At 49.7% G+C, this 16,616-nt stretch overlaps 1 protein-coding gene across 1 annotated transcript in view; it reads left to right on the plus strand.

Annotated features, from left to right (window-relative positions):
* Window positions 1-16,616, plus strand: part of GRIK3 (glutamate ionotropic receptor kainate type subunit 3) — a 243,473-nt gene that overhangs the window by 153,074 nt on the left and 73,783 nt on the right. Inside the window, exons 3-4 of the mRNA NM_001206003.1 lie at window positions 6,648-6,905; window positions 14,885-15,066. Of these exons, the coding sequence (NP_001192932.1) occupies window positions 6,648-6,905; window positions 14,885-15,066 (440 nt within the window). The remainder of the gene's footprint in view (window positions 1-6,647; window positions 6,906-14,884; window positions 15,067-16,616) is intronic.

Here is a 16,616-nt window from a genome sequence, read left to right on the forward strand (position 1 = left end):
GCCCAGAGTTGCACCCTGTCCACTCTTAGTTGTGTGACCGTGCACAAAATACACAGTGACTCAGTTTTTTTCATCTACAAAACGGGCACACCTCTGTGATGAGAGCAGTGCCTGCTTCATACAAAGTACCATCAGACTTTGTTCCTTTTACACTGGTTGCCTTGCTGTCCACCCACTGAACCATCAGGTCAGGGGCTTCACACCTTCAGGCACTTTCCCGTTGGCGGTCCCTGTCTCACCCACCCTGCTCCTCCTTCCCTTGTGCACTGAAGATCGAGGGGTCTCTGACGCTGAACACAGCTGTCACTGAGGTTTTTGAGGCCACTGCCTCAGGGCCAACCTGCACACAAACTACAGGCACCCACCCTGCTAGCCTTGAAGAGTGGTCCTTCCCCATCACTCCATCACTCAGCTTCTCTGGTGCTGGAGTGCTCTCCTCCCTACCTCCATCCTCCTAGCCATCTCCCAGCAAGCACTGCGGCTAACACCATGCAGTCAGGTCTCCATCTCCCTGCTGAGAGTCCATGCTGGCACTCTCTGCCTGGCCTTGTCCAGCTGGAAAATGGTTGACCTCAATCAAAACTGCTCAGTGAAAAGGTCAAAACACAAAACCGATGCCTGGAGACAGAACACAGAGGCCTGTATGCACACAACCACCCCAGAGGACCAGGCTGTGCCTTCTGTCCATTTTCCCTAAAATTCACTAAAAGGCTATGATGACTCTCTAGTGGTGTGCAAGCCATTCAGCGCAGAGACCTTGCCCAGCAGTGAGCCAGGAGCAGAGTTTCAGAGCCTGCCGAGGAGCTTCCTACTTTCCCTAAGTAGAATACCAATATATACTTCTCTGAGTCTCGCTTCCTTCACCCTTCAATAGATCTTGAGATTCATCTCTGTTGTCAGATGTAACAGTAGTCTCTTGTTATTCATTGTCGCGTAGTATTCCATTATATGAATAGGCCACAATTTTTAAAAAGCAAATATACTGTTGAGCATTTGAGTTGTTTCCATGTGAGGCCACAGAGTGGTCCTGCTGTGAACATTCTTGCTGATGTCTTTTGGGCACAAAAGCACACATTTTTCACTGGAGGCATGCCTTGTTGTTGTTCAGTCGCTCAGTCATGTCCGACTCTTTGAGACCCCATGGAATGCAGCGTGCCAGGCTTCCCTGTCCTTCACTATCCCTCAGAGTTTGTTCAAACTCGTGTCCTTTGATTTGGTGATGCCATCCAACCATCTCATCCTCTGTTGTCCCCTTCCCCTCCTGCCTTCAATCTTCCCCAGCATCAGGATCTTTTCCAATGAGTCAGTTCTTCGCATCAGGTGGCCAAAGTATTGGAGCTTCAGCTTCAGTATCAGTCCTTCCAATGAACATTCAGGGTTGATTTCCTAGGATGCATACCTAAGTGGAAATGTGAGGTCATCCACCGTGCATCTGTTTAGCCTAACAGTTTTCCAACTAATTGCTGTACCAATGAGCACCCCATGCCCCTGCAGTAAAGCAGGACAGTCGTGGTTGCTGTACGTCTTCGCTAACTTGTGCTGAAGTATGTTTTATTTTTGGTGGTTTATGTGGTGGACGTCTCACTGTGGTTTTACTTTGTATTCCCCTGATGACCAGAGTTATTGAGCATCTTTTCATATGCTAATAGATCATTTGGAGCTTCTCTTTCCTGGAGTGCCTTTTGGAGGCTTTCAACCACTTTTGAAAATTGAATTGCTTGTCATTTTCTTATTGATTCGTAGGAGTCTTTATACATTCTGGATACGTGTCCTCTGTTGCATATACGTACTGCATATATCTATTGCCAATGAGTTGCCTTCTCACTCTCTTAGTAGTATCTTTTGAGGAGCAAAGTTTTTCATTTAAAGGAGTCTAATTTATCAATGTTTGCCATTATGGCTAATGCCTTTTGTGTTCTGTTTTTTTCTATCCTAAGGTCATGAAGATATTCTCCTATGTTCTCTTCTAGAAGTTCGATTGTTTTATCTTTCAGAGTTAGCTTTATGATCTGTGTCAAATTGGTTTTCTGGGTAGGGTGGGAGGTATGAGTTGAGGTATATTTTTTCTATATAATGCTGGTGGGAGTGAAAACTGGTTCAACTTCTCAGGAGAACTGTGGGAAAATATTTACTAAAGTGGAATATATGTGTGTAAGGATATTCCTAGCCACTTTCTTGATAATAGCCAAAGTTGGAAATAAAGGAAAGGTCCATCAACAGCAGAATGGATAGATGGGGGAGGGTACAGTTATACAATGGAATTGAATCAGCAATAAAAACAGAAGCAACTCTTGCTATGCATACCATCATGGATGAGGCTCACAGACATTGTTGAGTGAATGGACAGTGATTACTTTTGGAGGAGGGAGTCCAGTGGATATAAACTGGAAAGGGGAAGACAGAACCTTGTTAGGTGTTGCAAATGTTCTGTATTTTGATCTAAGTGGTAGTTATGTGAGTACAGTTATATGTAAAAATTCACAGAAGTCTGTGCTTAAAATTAATGCATTCCACTGAATTATATTATATCTCAATAAAAAAATTCAGTGGCTCCTGTCTACCATCACTCTCCCTTAATGTCCTTCTGGTAACACACCTAAGACAGACCCCTGCTGTGGTTAGAATCATCGCCGTCTGACCCTGAAGGTATCTCTGCTGCTGGATCATACTCCCCATTGGGTACCCTCTATCCCTCGGGGAACCCCGTGTTCTGTGATCTTTATTTTTCCTTTTGATCTTTGGTTTTTGAAAATGTATTTCTTGGGAGCATCATTAGGACTCTTCCAGGGGGGTGAACTTGGGCCTCATTTTAATTAACCCAATGATAATTCATTTTTTCTAGGCAGAGGTTCTCATCACAGCTGGACCCACCCAGCCACCTCAGGCCCTGTGGGTTGAGGGATGCAGAGGCACAGAGCCTGGCACCGCCTGCCTGGCCAGCCCTGGTTGAATCAGTCCTTCCCTCCGCATGAGGCCCAGAAGGTCTTTTCCCATTAACAGGGACATTCACTTATTGTCTTTATTTTTAAATGTTTTGTGGAAAATTAAAAGAGTGACTGCCAGGCAGTGCCTGAGCCAACAACTCAGAGAGCGTCTGACTGGAGTGAGCCTGGAATCGACCCAGCCCTCCCCAGGCTCCTCTGCCTTCATTTATTCTCTGGGCAGCTCAGTTCCTTTTAAGACACAAATTGATTGGGATAATTTTTGCTATAACTACAATTGCCATGGAAAGGGGGCGGGGGAACTGCATTCAGGCTGTGGACTCCTGCAATGACTGTGAACCACTGAGTTACTGTAAAATGACCAGAAAATGGATTCAAAATTGAAGTCACAAATAATGTAATTACTGCTGTGTGTGTTCAGAGCTGCCAGAACAAGAGTTGGCTGCTGCCCTGGAAACATCTGGAGAGAAAGCTGCTGCTGCTATAACCCTACTCTCGTCCCTTTGGGACAGCAGTATTCTTCCAAGCCGGAAGCCCCTAAGAGAGTGGAAGGAACATGAAGGGGATGGGAAAAGGGATGTGGAGAGAGGTCACAGAGAAGGAATAGGTGAAAGGCAGGGCTTATACCTCCTATAACCCAACAGTGGGACCCAGTCATTGCATCTCTGGCAGAATGAAACCCAGTGTGGTCACTGTCATCATATCACACTGTCATCACCGCTATCAACACCTCAACACCAGTGCACATCACCACAGTCAGTATTACCACCGTAGTCGTGGTATCACCTCCACTCCTGAAGCATCAGCACTGCCAGGAGCAGCAGCAGCAGCAGCACTGCAGTGACAGCAGCGTCTTCATCACCAGTCTCATCCACGCCAACATCATCACCACTATCACTGTTATCACCATCAACATGGTCATCACCTCCTCTCTCATCAGCACTTGCATCACCATCTTCATCCCTACCATTGTCATCACCATTACTTGCGTGACATTGGCATATTTATCATCGTCAATCCCCTCATCACCGTCCCACCGTTGTTACAGCACCATCACCACTCCACCCCCACCATCACCATCATCATCAACAGCCTCACAACGTGGTCTGAAGACACCATCATGACTGTCGTAACTGTCATGGCAGTTACCTTTACCATCGCACAGTCAAGATCGAAATCCTTTCCTTCAAGATCCCTCTTACAGTCCTCTGCCCAGTTGGCTCTGTGCTGGCCTCCAGGCCTACATGTGCCATCCTCTGGAGGTACAGCCATGCTGCCATGGTCATACTCTTGGCCCTGTCTAGGGGTAACCAACAGACAGCTCCTTGTAAGGGGTGTGGACAGAGCTTGGACATAAGAAGTAGGGTGTCCATATGATGAGTTCAAGGCCCTTTATGGTTCAGTATGAAACTAGTGATCAAAGAGGAGGGGGCAGTGAGTGGGGGAGCTGGGGCCACCCCTCCCCACATCACTGAGTAGAAGTCTCCATTCTCACCTGACTTTCCAGGTTGTTTTGAGCATATTTGCCAAGGTAGAAGGAAAGGGCATGTTTTATAAAACAGTTTGTTAGCTTGACCTAAAGTATTTAAGTATTTAGCCACTTGATACATGGGCCTCTATTTGATCTCTGGCCCTGGGCTTTGCAAACCTTAGGGGTGGGTCAGAGCCCAGAAGGTCTTTCCCAGAGGCCCTTGAGGCAGCCAGGACATGTGTGAATGCACTGTTCATCCATGTCTTGCCTCCTCCCACATGCATCATGTGCTCATATATGTGCACACTGTGTCATTCCCATGGCCACAAGCTGGTGGGTGTGCTCATGCTGCAGTGAGGGTTGCAAGTGACAGAAAGCCAATCCTAACTGGCTTAAGCAAAAAGAGCACGTATTGGTTCAGGTAACGGAAGTCCAGGGTGCCACTTGATCACGGGGCCCACATTTCTTTCTGTCTCTTAGCTCTGCTCTCCTCCACAATGACTCCATTCACAGAAAAGCACCGGGGTTTTTCTGTGAGCACTAGAGGCCTACACTACCTCCAGGTCTTACCTCCTCCCAGGTCCAGTTATAGCAGGAAGTTTCCCCTTTTCAGTGAGAGATCTCATGCCATCCCATTGGCTCCAACTAGTCACATGACCAGCCTCCAAACCAATGACTGGCCTGGGGGTGGTGAGTGAACAGTTCAGCTAGAGCCTGTAGCCCTACCTCTCAGAGGCTGGAAGTGGGAAAGGCAGTGGAGCCCAAAGGAAAACTAGAGATAGTTGCCAGAGAAAGGGCAGTGGCTCCTGGGGAGCCCTCCCTATGACCGCCCCTGAGGTCCCACTTTATGGCTGTTTTAGGCATGGTCCCTGCATGAGCCTATGCCCTGCTTTGAGCCCCAGCTGCTCTGGTTCCTACTCATTTCATGCTTCTGCTGTGCCCACTGTTTCTTGCCCTTCCCAGAAGCATCTGCCTTCTGACCTGCCTAAGCCCTTGGGCCTCCCCCAGGATGAGTAGCTGTTTGAAGGCAGGGATTCAGCCTCCATTCACTCAGCAGTTGTCAGTTAAGCACCAGATACTGTGTGAAGCACTGTTGACACAGCGATCATCATTTCTATTTCATGAGTGCTGTGCTGTCTTTTTTTTAACTGAAGTATTACAGTGTGGTTTACAATGTCGTGTTAGTTTCAGGTACACAGCAAAGTGACTGAACTACACACATACACACATATACACGCACACACATATACACACATATACACACACACACATACACACACACATATACACACACACATATACACACATACATATATACACACACACACATACACACACACACATACACACACACATATAATATTGAGTATAGTTCCCTGTGCTGTACAGTAGGTCCTTGTTGATTATCTGTTTTACATATGGCAGAGTATATCTGTTAATCCCAAACTCCTAGTTCATCCCTATGCCTCTTTCCCCTTTGGTAATCATAAATTTGTTTTCTGTGTCTTTGAGTCTATTTCTGTTTTGTAAATAAGTTCATTTGTATCTTTTTTTTTCAGATTTCACATATAAGTGGTATCATGATATTTGTCTTTCTCTGTCTGACTTCAGTTAGTATGATAATCTCTGGCAATTGGCATTATTTGCAATTGGCATAATCTCCGCAAATGGTATTATTTCATTATTTATGGCTGAGTAATATTCCAGTGTGTGTGTGTGTGTGTGTGTGTGTGTGTGTGCACGCACACATGTGCACGCATGCATGTGCCTCTGTATGCCACATGTTCTTTATCCATTCCTCTGTTGATAGACATTTAGCTTGTTTCCATGTCTTGTTGTAAACAGTGCTGTGATGAACAATGGGGTACACATAGCTTTTTGAATTAGAGTTTTCTCCAGACACATGCCCAGGAGTGGGATTGCAGGGTCATTTGGTGACTCTACTTCTAGCCTTTTAAGGAACCTCCATATTGCTTTCCATAGTGGCTACACCAACTGACATTCCCCTCCACAGTGTATACTCATTATCTCATTCAACTTTCCTATGATTCTCTAAGGCCGGGATTATTACAACCCCAGTTTTGAGATGCAGAAACTGAGATTCAGAGAGCTCATCAGTGATGCAGCCTCAGAGGGATCAGCAGGATCACAGCCCCTCGTGCTCACAGTGCCCGGCTGCCTGACGAGACAGCACTGACCCCTGTACTGTCCTTCCCTCCCTCCTCCTGTTGCAGCCTGTGACCAGCTGGCGCTGGGGGTGGTGGCCATCTTCGGGCCGTCCCAGGGCTCCTGCACCAATGCCGTCCAATCCATCTGCAACGCGCTGGAGGTGCCCCACATCCAGCTGCGGTGGAAGCACCACCCACTGGACAACAAAGACACCTTCTACGTGAACCTGTACCCGGACTACGCCTCTCTCAGCCACGCCATCCTCGACCTGGTGCAGTATCTCAAGTGGCGGTCGGCCACTGTGGTCTATGACGACAGCACTGGTGAGTAGCCACGCCTGGCTGCACCAAGAGCAGGGGGTGAGGGTGGCAGAGCCCCGGGATCGGGTTCTTGGCTGCTTGTTCAGCTCAGCCGCCCTGTCCACACTTACACCCAAGCCTCATCCAGTCACACTGATGCTCGCCCTGCACTCACCCACAACCCCGTGTGCACCAGCCACACTCACCCAAGCTGCTTCACACCTGCCCTGAACTGCCCCCACCCCCACCCTGGCAGCATGCTCCAATCTGCACTCACACCTGCATGGCCACGCCCACACCTGCCTACACCCTCATATTCACACATTCTCACCAGAAGCACACACATCCAGCTCTGTGCTATGGGGCTGTGAGCACAGACTCTGGATTCAAACCAAACAGAGCATGATGTGGGCTGACCCTGTACTTAATAGCTGAGCAGCACACAGCAATTTCCTCTCTGCCTCATTCTTTCCAAAGACTCAAGTCCCAAGACGTTTCTTAGCCCTGGCTCTTAGAGAGTGACCTTGGCAAGTCACTTAACCCATCTGGTCCTGCTCTGCCATGTGACAAGTCAAGCACTATAGCAGCCAGTTTGGAGAGAGCCCTCCAGCGCTCAGCTCCCTGTGATTCGATGTCAGCTCTTGATTACCTCCTAATGGGGAGTCAGGGTATGGGGAGAGATTCCCGCAGAAGAGATGCTCAGAAGTTGTTTCGTTAACTGGGATTCAACAAGCATCTCTTGAGTTCCTGCTCTATCCGAAGCGCCAAATGGTAGATCCTGGATGGCAGAGATCCCCCCGACCCCTGCTCACTGCCCCCAGCCATCGAGGCACTGCTGCCCAGCTCTAAGTCTCGGCCTGCGTTGCCGCAGCCCTGTATTTTTGTCTGTCTTTACGCACCACTATGAATGATTGTCTGTCTTGGAGCCTGTTTCTGCCTCCAGACCATGAACCTTCTGTGCCTCCGGCATTTAGCGCAGCGCCTGGTACAATGAATACTTTTTAAATATTTGTTGAGTTGAATTGAGCTGAAAATAAAATGGAAATAAACTATAATTAAATATGGCAGGAAACGGCATGTTGGGCCCTGGTAAGGAAGAAGAAATAAAGATGAAGTTATCCCATCTTCTTTTGAGAAGTTAGTCATACTGAAGGGGAGTGAGTGCCCACCCAGAGCTCACTGGTCTTTTCCAGGCCATCATAGCTAAGAACCAAGTGACATGTTCATACAGTCAGAGCTAGAAGCACTTGGGGAGGGGAGGCTCCATGACCTTGGCTAGTGTGGGCTGACACCAGAGGAACAGTGACATGAGCCTGGCCTTGAGGATGGGTGGACAGGAAGAGGAGTCATGAGGCATTATACAAGGGAGGAACAGCAAGGGGTCCCAGTACGGTAGGTGGGAGGAAAAGGTCAGATACATGGTGTGTGTCAGGCTGTGGGCAAGGTCTCTACAGTCTAGCTTCAGAGTTCAGACTTTATCTTGTAAGTGGCTGAGGACCACTGAGTGTTGTTGAACAAAGACATAGAATAATAAAAGCAGAGTTTTAGAGGGTGGCACTGACAGCTAGGCAATTTGGCCACCTGATGCGAAGAACTGACTCATTGGGAAAGAGCTTGATGTTGGGAAAGATTTAAGGCAGGAGGAGAAGGGGACAACAGAGGATAAGGTGGTTGGATGGCATCACTGACTCAGTGGACATGAGTTTGAGCAAGCTCCAGGAGTTTCTGATAAACAGGGAAGCCTGGCATGCTACAGTCCATGGGGTTGCAAAGGGTTGGACGAGACTGAGTGACTGAACTGAACTGACAGCAATGTGCAGAGAGTTAGAGGGAGAATGTGGAGCAAGAAGACTGGGACAGAGGTGGCCATTTTGGTCCAGGCAGGCACAAAAGTGTTGCTTGGAAGAGAACTTGGGGCCAGCATGGGAGAGAAGAAGTAGATATGAACGGATCATATTGACATTATGTAGGAGTGTCATGGGCACGGAGTGGCCACAGTAGACACTCACATAAACTGCTGCCCAGCAGGACTGGGGCCTCCATAGGCTGGATGCAGGTAGAGAGAGAGGCTTTGCAGAGGAAGATGCTGTGGCATCAAGGTGGTCCTGATGAGACTGGTCCCGGCAGATGCTGAGATCTGGAACCTCCTCTCCCCGTAGATGTCTAGCTCTGACTGTATGCTTGCCTCTGATGACCAGCGGCTTCTGTGTGGGCACTCACTCCCCTACAATATGATTAACTTTTTAAAAGAAGATGGGGTAGCATCTTCATTTCTTCACCTTTCCCAATGCCCAACACACTTTTCCCTTCAGTATTTATCATTTAATTCAATTTTGATATTTAATTCAATTCAGCAAACATTTTAAAACGCAGGGTAGTCAGTAATGGTGCTACTAGGTATTCAGTGTTGGATTCAGTCAAACAATAATATGGCTTTGATGAGGAATAGTATTAGTAGGAAGTATGCTCCCAGAACCAGGATATTTCAAGGGGACAGCTTGCGGGTCATCAAGCCCATGAAGTGGGAAGCACTTAATAGCAGGCTTTGACTGTGTTTGCTTTGGGGGTTGTTTCCAGTAGGATATTTTGGCTCTAAGTAACAGCCCAACTCAAATTGACTGGAGCAGTAGCCACTTAGTTATCTCACTGACAAGAAGTCTAGAGATGGGCCTTTCCAGGACAAGTGTAGCAGTTCATCAGAGTCAGGATGCTGGATCAGTATCACTGCAGTTCCCTTAACTTCCCCCGTCATGGTCACAATAAAGATGCTCCAGCTCCAAATACCAGATCCTCACATGATGATACCCCAGGAAGTGGGAAGGAAAGAGGTAGAAGACAAAGGGATTTTTCTTAATGTGATTTGTGCCTGTTCAGGGAGGAAAATCTGTCTTAGACCCTTCCAGCATACCACCCTATACAGTTCACTGAGTCTGTGTCCACCACTCTAAACATCCCATTCAGATAGGAATGGGACTCCTACTGATTGATTTTGCCTGCTGCTGCTGCTGCTAAGTCACTTCAGTCATGTCCGACTCTGTGTGACCCATGGACAGCAGCCTACCAGGCTCCCCTGTCCCTAGGATTCTCCAGGCAAGAACACTGGAGTGGGTTGCCATTTCCTTCTCCAACGCATGAAAGTGAAAAGTGGAAGTGAAATCGCTCAGTCGTGTCCGACTCCTAGCGACCCCGTGGACTGCAGCCTCCCAGGCTCCTCCATCCATGGGATTTTCCAGGCAAGAGTACTGGAGTGGGGTGCCATTGCCTTCTCTGTGATTTTGCCTACCATGAGTCATTTCTTAGGGCTGGCACACAGCCACCAAAATCAATGGTTCTCTTAATACGCTAGAAGAGGGGACATCAGTTATCTATTTCGATAATAATTCTGTATAACAAACCACCCCAAAACAATGTGACTTGAAATAATAAGCATTTGTTTAGCTCACAAGTCTGTAGAGTCAGTGACTGAATGAGATTGGCCAGGCAGTTATTCTGGTCTCAGCTGGATCACTCACCTGCCCGGGGGTCGGCTCAGTGTTGGCTGAAATAGGCCAGCCTTGGCTGAGATGATGGGGTAGCTGAGCTTTCATCCTCCAGCAGGCTAACCCGTACATGTGGTCATGACGATGGCAGAGGTGAAAAGAACAAAACCAGTGTACAATTCCATTTCAAGCATTTGATTTCATCATGCCTGCTGATACCCCATTGGCCAAAACAGTTCACACAGTTGAGCCCAGCGTCGTGGGTAGAGCAAGTCACCTGCCCACAGTTAGAGGGCACTGCAAAGTTACACAGCGAAGGATGTGGATGTAGGGAGGGGTGAAAATTGGAGTCGTCACTGCAATCCACTACAGGTGGGACTGCTTTAAAATGTACCTGGGATCTAAAGAGTAGATATGACTAAGTGACGACACAGAGAGGTCGATGGCATGAAAAGATGGGTTGTTACTTACAGTTCCCTAAAAGCTGAAGGGGGCACATCATGGCACCTAGGGCCACATGCAAGGCTGGTCAGGAGGTAGGAGCAAGGGGAAGACACAGGCAAGAGCCTTTATTACTTTAGAGCCTTTATTACTTATTCCCCGGTGGCTCAAGTGATAAAGAATTCTCCTGCCAATGCAGGAGACGTGGGTTTGATCCTTGGTCCAGGAAGATCCCATGGAGAAGGAAATGGCAACACACTCCAGTATTCTTGCATGGAAAATCCTGTGGACAGAGGAGCCTGGTGGGCTACAGTCCATGGGGTCGCAAAGGAGTCAGACATGACTGAGTGACTGAACAGCTATAAGATTGCCGCTATTACTACTAGGTGGAATTTGTTAGGCGCCAACATCCCGTATGGGGTAGGAAGCAAAACCCAGATTTGGGAGTTTGTGACTGAAGAGTTTATAATATGATTTTGGTATGCCCAGGAAAAGACAGGTGCTACGGATACAAACAACTTTGGTCATTAGTTTGGCCCATGATTTCAGGATGTCAAGTCATCAGTTACAGAATATCAAAAATGATTATTCCAGGGACCAACAGTGTTTGCCCTTTGAGTTTTGCCATGCAAACCTAATCTGTGCACAAGGCAAATTTATATCAAGAATGAAGGAAAGGGGCTTAAAAAAAGCTGAGGTAAAAAAAAAAAAAAAAAAAGGCCCAGCCTAAGAGCCCAAAAGATTGGGTCTTGAATTTGGATCCCATTGCTAACATTCTGCAGAATCTTGGGAGGATCACTTAACCTTTATGGGCCTCAGTTTCTTTATCTGAATATTGGAACCAAAGCAACTACTCTGTATGTCTTCTAGGACAGGGAGATGGTTAAATAGGGTAATGAAAGCAGAAGTGCTTTGTAAGTGAAAAGCATGACTTCAACAACCATGATTCACTGCAGATATTTTGAGAGAGATTGATTAGGGAAGCAGCCAGGAAGGAGTGCTCATCTCAGGCAAACGAAGAACCTAGTCCTCTGCTGGGATGGGTTAGGATGAGCCTCTGGTCTCCTTCGGGAATACGCTGACGGGAAGGAGTTCTGACACTTGCTGTGAGAGAATGTGGGTCACTGTGTACTACACGGGGCAATGAACTTGGCTGACGAGAAGGCTCTGATGGCTCTCCTCCAGCATCCACACTGTCCCTGTCCTCATGTCCTGGGTCCCCAAAGCCCACGTGCCTACTGATGCTGTGCCTGAACACTGAGCCAGTAGGAGCAAAGTTTGCACTCAGAGCCTCGCACGGTAACAGGTGTGAGCAGGCAGCAGCATTCAGCCAAACCAAGGACTTCCGGGATTCATTGAGGAGGGAGGGTAAGGATGGAGGTGTGTGTCTGGGGGGAGCTTGCGGCCCTTCCCTCCTCTGCTAAGATTACCTGATATCCCCTTCCTGCCCCCATCAAGTCTGGTATTAGGAGGTACTGGGGCCCCTGTTTAGTCCAGATCCCTCCAGGACTCCAGAGCCCTCTCCCAGCCACACACCTGGATCTGAGACTATCCAGGGGGCCAGGGGTTCCTGATGCCCACAGTCATGGCAAAGCTTGTTTGGAAGCTCTTTGGGAGGCTTAGGTCCCAGACAAATATCTCTGTCCTCCCCAGCAGAGATAACTCCCTGGTAGTTCAGGTAGTAAAGAATCTGCCTGCAAAGCAGGAAACCCAGGTTCGATCCCTGGGTTGGGAAGATCCCCTGAAGAAGGGAATGGCTACAAACTCCAGTATTCTTGCCTGGAGAATTCCACAGACAGAGGAGCCTGGCAGGCTACAATCACAGAGTCAGACACGAGTGAGTGACTAACACACACCCCAGCAGAGTGGAATGAAGGATACCAATCAGCTTGCTTTCCTGATGTCCAGCCTTCAGGAATGGGAGTAAGGGGTGTGTTCCAGAGTGGCTTTGGAAGCCCAGACTTTTTGTTGGAAGGCTGGCAATGTGGGCTGTCTGTGTATGAGGACTCTGTCCAGATAGGAACACTGAGACCGCTGATCGTGAACTTTAATCCATCGCAAACTAGCTTAAGCTAAAAAAAAATAAAGCAGGGGATGGGGTTGAGGGGTGGATTCTGTTGATCTCCTTTACTGGAAAGTTCGGAATGATTTTAGCTTTAGAGTTGCAAACAAGTATCTTTAGGGCTTAGGCTTCCCAAGTGGCACTATTGGTAAAGAACCCTCCTCCCAATGCAGGAAACATAAGAGATGTGGGTTCAGTCCCTGGGTTGGGAAGACCCCCTGGAGACGGGAATGGCAACCCACTACTTGCCTGGAGAATCCCACGGACAGAGGAGCCTGGCAGGCTATAGTCCATAGGGTCGCACGGAGTTGGATACGACCGAAGCGACTTAGCACACACACATCTTTAGGGCTTAATTTCTTTCTGTGTCCTGACTTCTGCCCTGTTGGAATCCTTCTCAGGTTCTAAGTGGTGACCCCCAGACTCACTCCCCCCACCCCAATTTGAAGTTAAATTTAAAGAGAGTTATCTCTTACCAGTTGCCCTGGCACAACTCCTGGGAGTCATCTGATAAGACCAACTGGCATTTCACATCCGTCTTGTACCTATGCCTCAAGCAATGTGTGTGCTGATTGACTGGGGTTGGGGGGTGGGACAGATTCTGTGTCCCTAGACTGGGAACAGATCCCTTCTGAGTCACGTGGACTGAGCATGGGGGAGGAGTTGTTCCTCGAAGGAAAACCAGAGTGCTGTTAGCGGGGAAATGGAGCATGGCTGAGTGGACAGGGCAGCCAGGATGCAGACACCAAGCCCTGCGTATGGGCAGTGAGCCCAGCAGGTGGGAAGGGCCGGCCTGCCCGGGACCCTGGCCGGGTGCTGCCACAGCTCTCCCTGAGGTGGGCGTGGCTGTAGAGACCAGCAAGCAGGCTTGTTTCCAGGCTAAGCACAGAGGAGTCAGCAAGAAGGGACCTCGAAACGGACGGAAATGAACTTAATTAGGCCTAAGCAAGCCATTTGTCTCCAGGAAGTGACATTCAGTTTTCCCTGGAAGTCCCCAGATTAAGTGGTTTTGCAAAATGCCAAGGTGGAGGATGGATTTTTCAGTGTAGAGAGAGGAAAAACAGTAGCCAGTCCAATTATGGAAATTGGTGCTGAGTACAACCAAAGGGCCAGGCCCTGTGCTGTGGGGGTGTGGAGACCTAGCCCCCTGATGTTGAAGAGCTTGCGACAGGACAAGGAAAGTGTGATGAGGTCCGAGGAGGCAAGCACTGAGGGACGAGGCCACCGAGTTGGTGGGGGTGGGGGGGGCAGGATGGGAGTTGGGTAGAGAGATCTTCTCCGGGCAGAGCAGTAGGGGTGGGCTTCGTGGAGGAGGCGGTTGCGTTGAGCCTGGAAGAATGGGAAACGTTTACAGAGGAGCCTGCTCTTGGGGCTGGGGGGTGGGGGCGGTGACTCAGCACAAATACCCCCTGGCCTTACCTGGTCCAGCAGTTGGTACAGCTGAGCCTGAGCTGCACTTGTGCCGCATTCTGGCAGCCGGTTGCTGAGGCTGTTTCGGGAGATTGTGTCCCGCGCTTTGCAGTGTTGTAGGGGGCGTGGGAAGGAGGAGGGGGTGGCCTCTAATTCAGGCTCCATAAGCCTGTACACCCACTGGATGAGAGAGGAGCAGGGGGGTGGAGTCAGTGGGGGTTTGCTAGCTGTCTGTGCCTGCTTTTGAATCTACAGGTGTGTACATGTTATCTGTGTGTGCACACACCTTTATCTACATGTGTAGGCATGTCTATCAACCCAAGCATATGTCCTGTCTGTGTCAACATGCATGTGTATGCGTAAGCATGTGTTTGTGTGTGCACACATGTGTGTGTGCATATGTGGGCCTGCACAGCTGGGTGCACGGGTCTGTGCCCCAGTGTGCCAGGGCATGTGTCTGCACACATGTGGCTGTGTCCATGCACAAATCTCTGTGGGCCACACATCAGTGTCTATGTGTGGTCATAGACCTGTGACCACCCAAGTCTGTGGTGTCTGCAGCTGTGTGTCCGTGCACTCACGTGTGTATTTTGTGCCCCGGGACCTCTCAGGGCTCATCCGACTGCAGGAGCTCATCATGGCCCCGTCGAGGTACAACATCCGCCTCAAGATCCGCCAGCTCCCCCTTGACTCTGACGACTCGCGCCCGCTGCTCAAGGAGATGAAGCGAGGCCGGGAATTCCGCATTATCTTCGACTGCAGCCACACCATGGCTGCCCAGATCCTCAAGCAGGTGCGTGGGCGCCGGCCAGCGGGAGGGAAGACTGGGATCTGCCTGCCATTTCTCCCAGCCATTTCCCAAACACAGCCCTGACGTCAGCCAGATCCGAGTTCGATCCCTAGTCTGCCTCCTTCTGGCTGTATGACCTTGGGTGGTCACTTTACCCCTATGAGCCTCAGTTTCACCAGCAGCAAAACAGGCACAGTGGTCTTGACACTCCGACTTGCTGTGGGGATGGGATGAGACAATGGATCAGCGGCCCAGCCAGGCCTGGAGCACAGAGGGTGCTGAGTAAATGATAGTTTCCACATCACCCTGATGCAAGTGGGAGGCGGGGGCTACTGAGGAGGCATAGAACACTTGAGGAAGCACAGAGACTTGGGGGTATCACAGCCTCCAGACTGCCTCTTCCAGCCACTAATTCCCTGCAGCCTGTGGCACTCAGTGTCACTCTCCGATCACTGGGAGGTTTATCGAGGCTCCGCATCCCATCTGCTCAGCTCTGCAGTGACGGTGGGGGAGGAGAGCGGCTTGCAGTCCTGGCCGCGCCTCCATTCCCGGACGAGCCCAGCATGGCGTGCTGGGAACCAGACCAAGCTCTGCCAGCCACCCAGGAAATCAACAATGAAATCGCTCACAGCCCCCTCTGGGGGTGTCACAGCTGAAACCAAAACCACTCTGATTCGAGCCAGTGCTTTGTGTAAAAGGCAATTATGTGGTCTCAGAAAGCGTCCCTGGTGATTGGAGGAGGCATTCTGTGGGGCCTTGACACATGACCCCGAGAGAGGAAGGTGGCAGGGAGGGGACGCAGGGATGCCGAGGGAGAGGTGCCGAGCTGGGGCCAGGAATCTATTCAAGGCCTGACGCCCCCGCCCAATCCTGCAAGGGGGTGCCAAGCGGGATAGCAGCCTGTGTCTTCCCCGAGGAAGCCTCCCACCAGACACCTGCACACAGCAGCCAAAAACTCGGTTGAGGGCATGAATCCTGTTCCTGGCCTGGGGCATGGTGTACCTGAGATCGAGTGGCCCCGGAGTCATCCCCTGCTCTATAGATGGAGTGAACGATCCCTCCTTCATCTGGTTCTGGAGGATTCGGTGAGACGAGTGAAGGAAGGAGTTCATCTTTGTGCCCAGGGCACAGTCAGCACTGGATGCAGCACAGCTTTAAACTCAAAGTGGGAGACTCAAAGCTCCCGAAGTCCCTTAGCCCTCGTTCTCTGGCCCATGGCGCCCAGCGCTCTCTCCTTTTTCAGGCATGTGGAACCAAGTAATAAAGACCACCACTGCTCATGTTCACTGAGGAGTGACTCTGTGCAGTGTACACACACCCCTGGGAAGTGGGACGATTATCCTGCTTGATTTACCAGCAGGGAAACTGAGGCTCCAGGGGAAAGTCCTAGGCCTGAGGTCACCCAGCCAGAAAGTCAGAATTCACTCCCTAGTCTGCTGACTTGGAAACCCCTAGAACTGAAAGTGGAGGTTCTGTGTTCAGCCTGACACTGAACTAAACCAAGGTGAGCGTGACTGTAGACCAAGGACTGCTCCAGCCTTTCACCTGCGGAT

The sequence above is a fragment of the Bos taurus genome, chromosome 3 (genome assembly GCF_002263795.3).
Source record: "Bos taurus isolate L1 Dominette 01449 registration number 42190680 breed Hereford chromosome 3, ARS-UCD2.0, whole genome shotgun sequence".
Lineage (NCBI taxonomy): Eukaryota > Metazoa > Chordata > Mammalia > Artiodactyla > Bovidae > Bos > Bos taurus.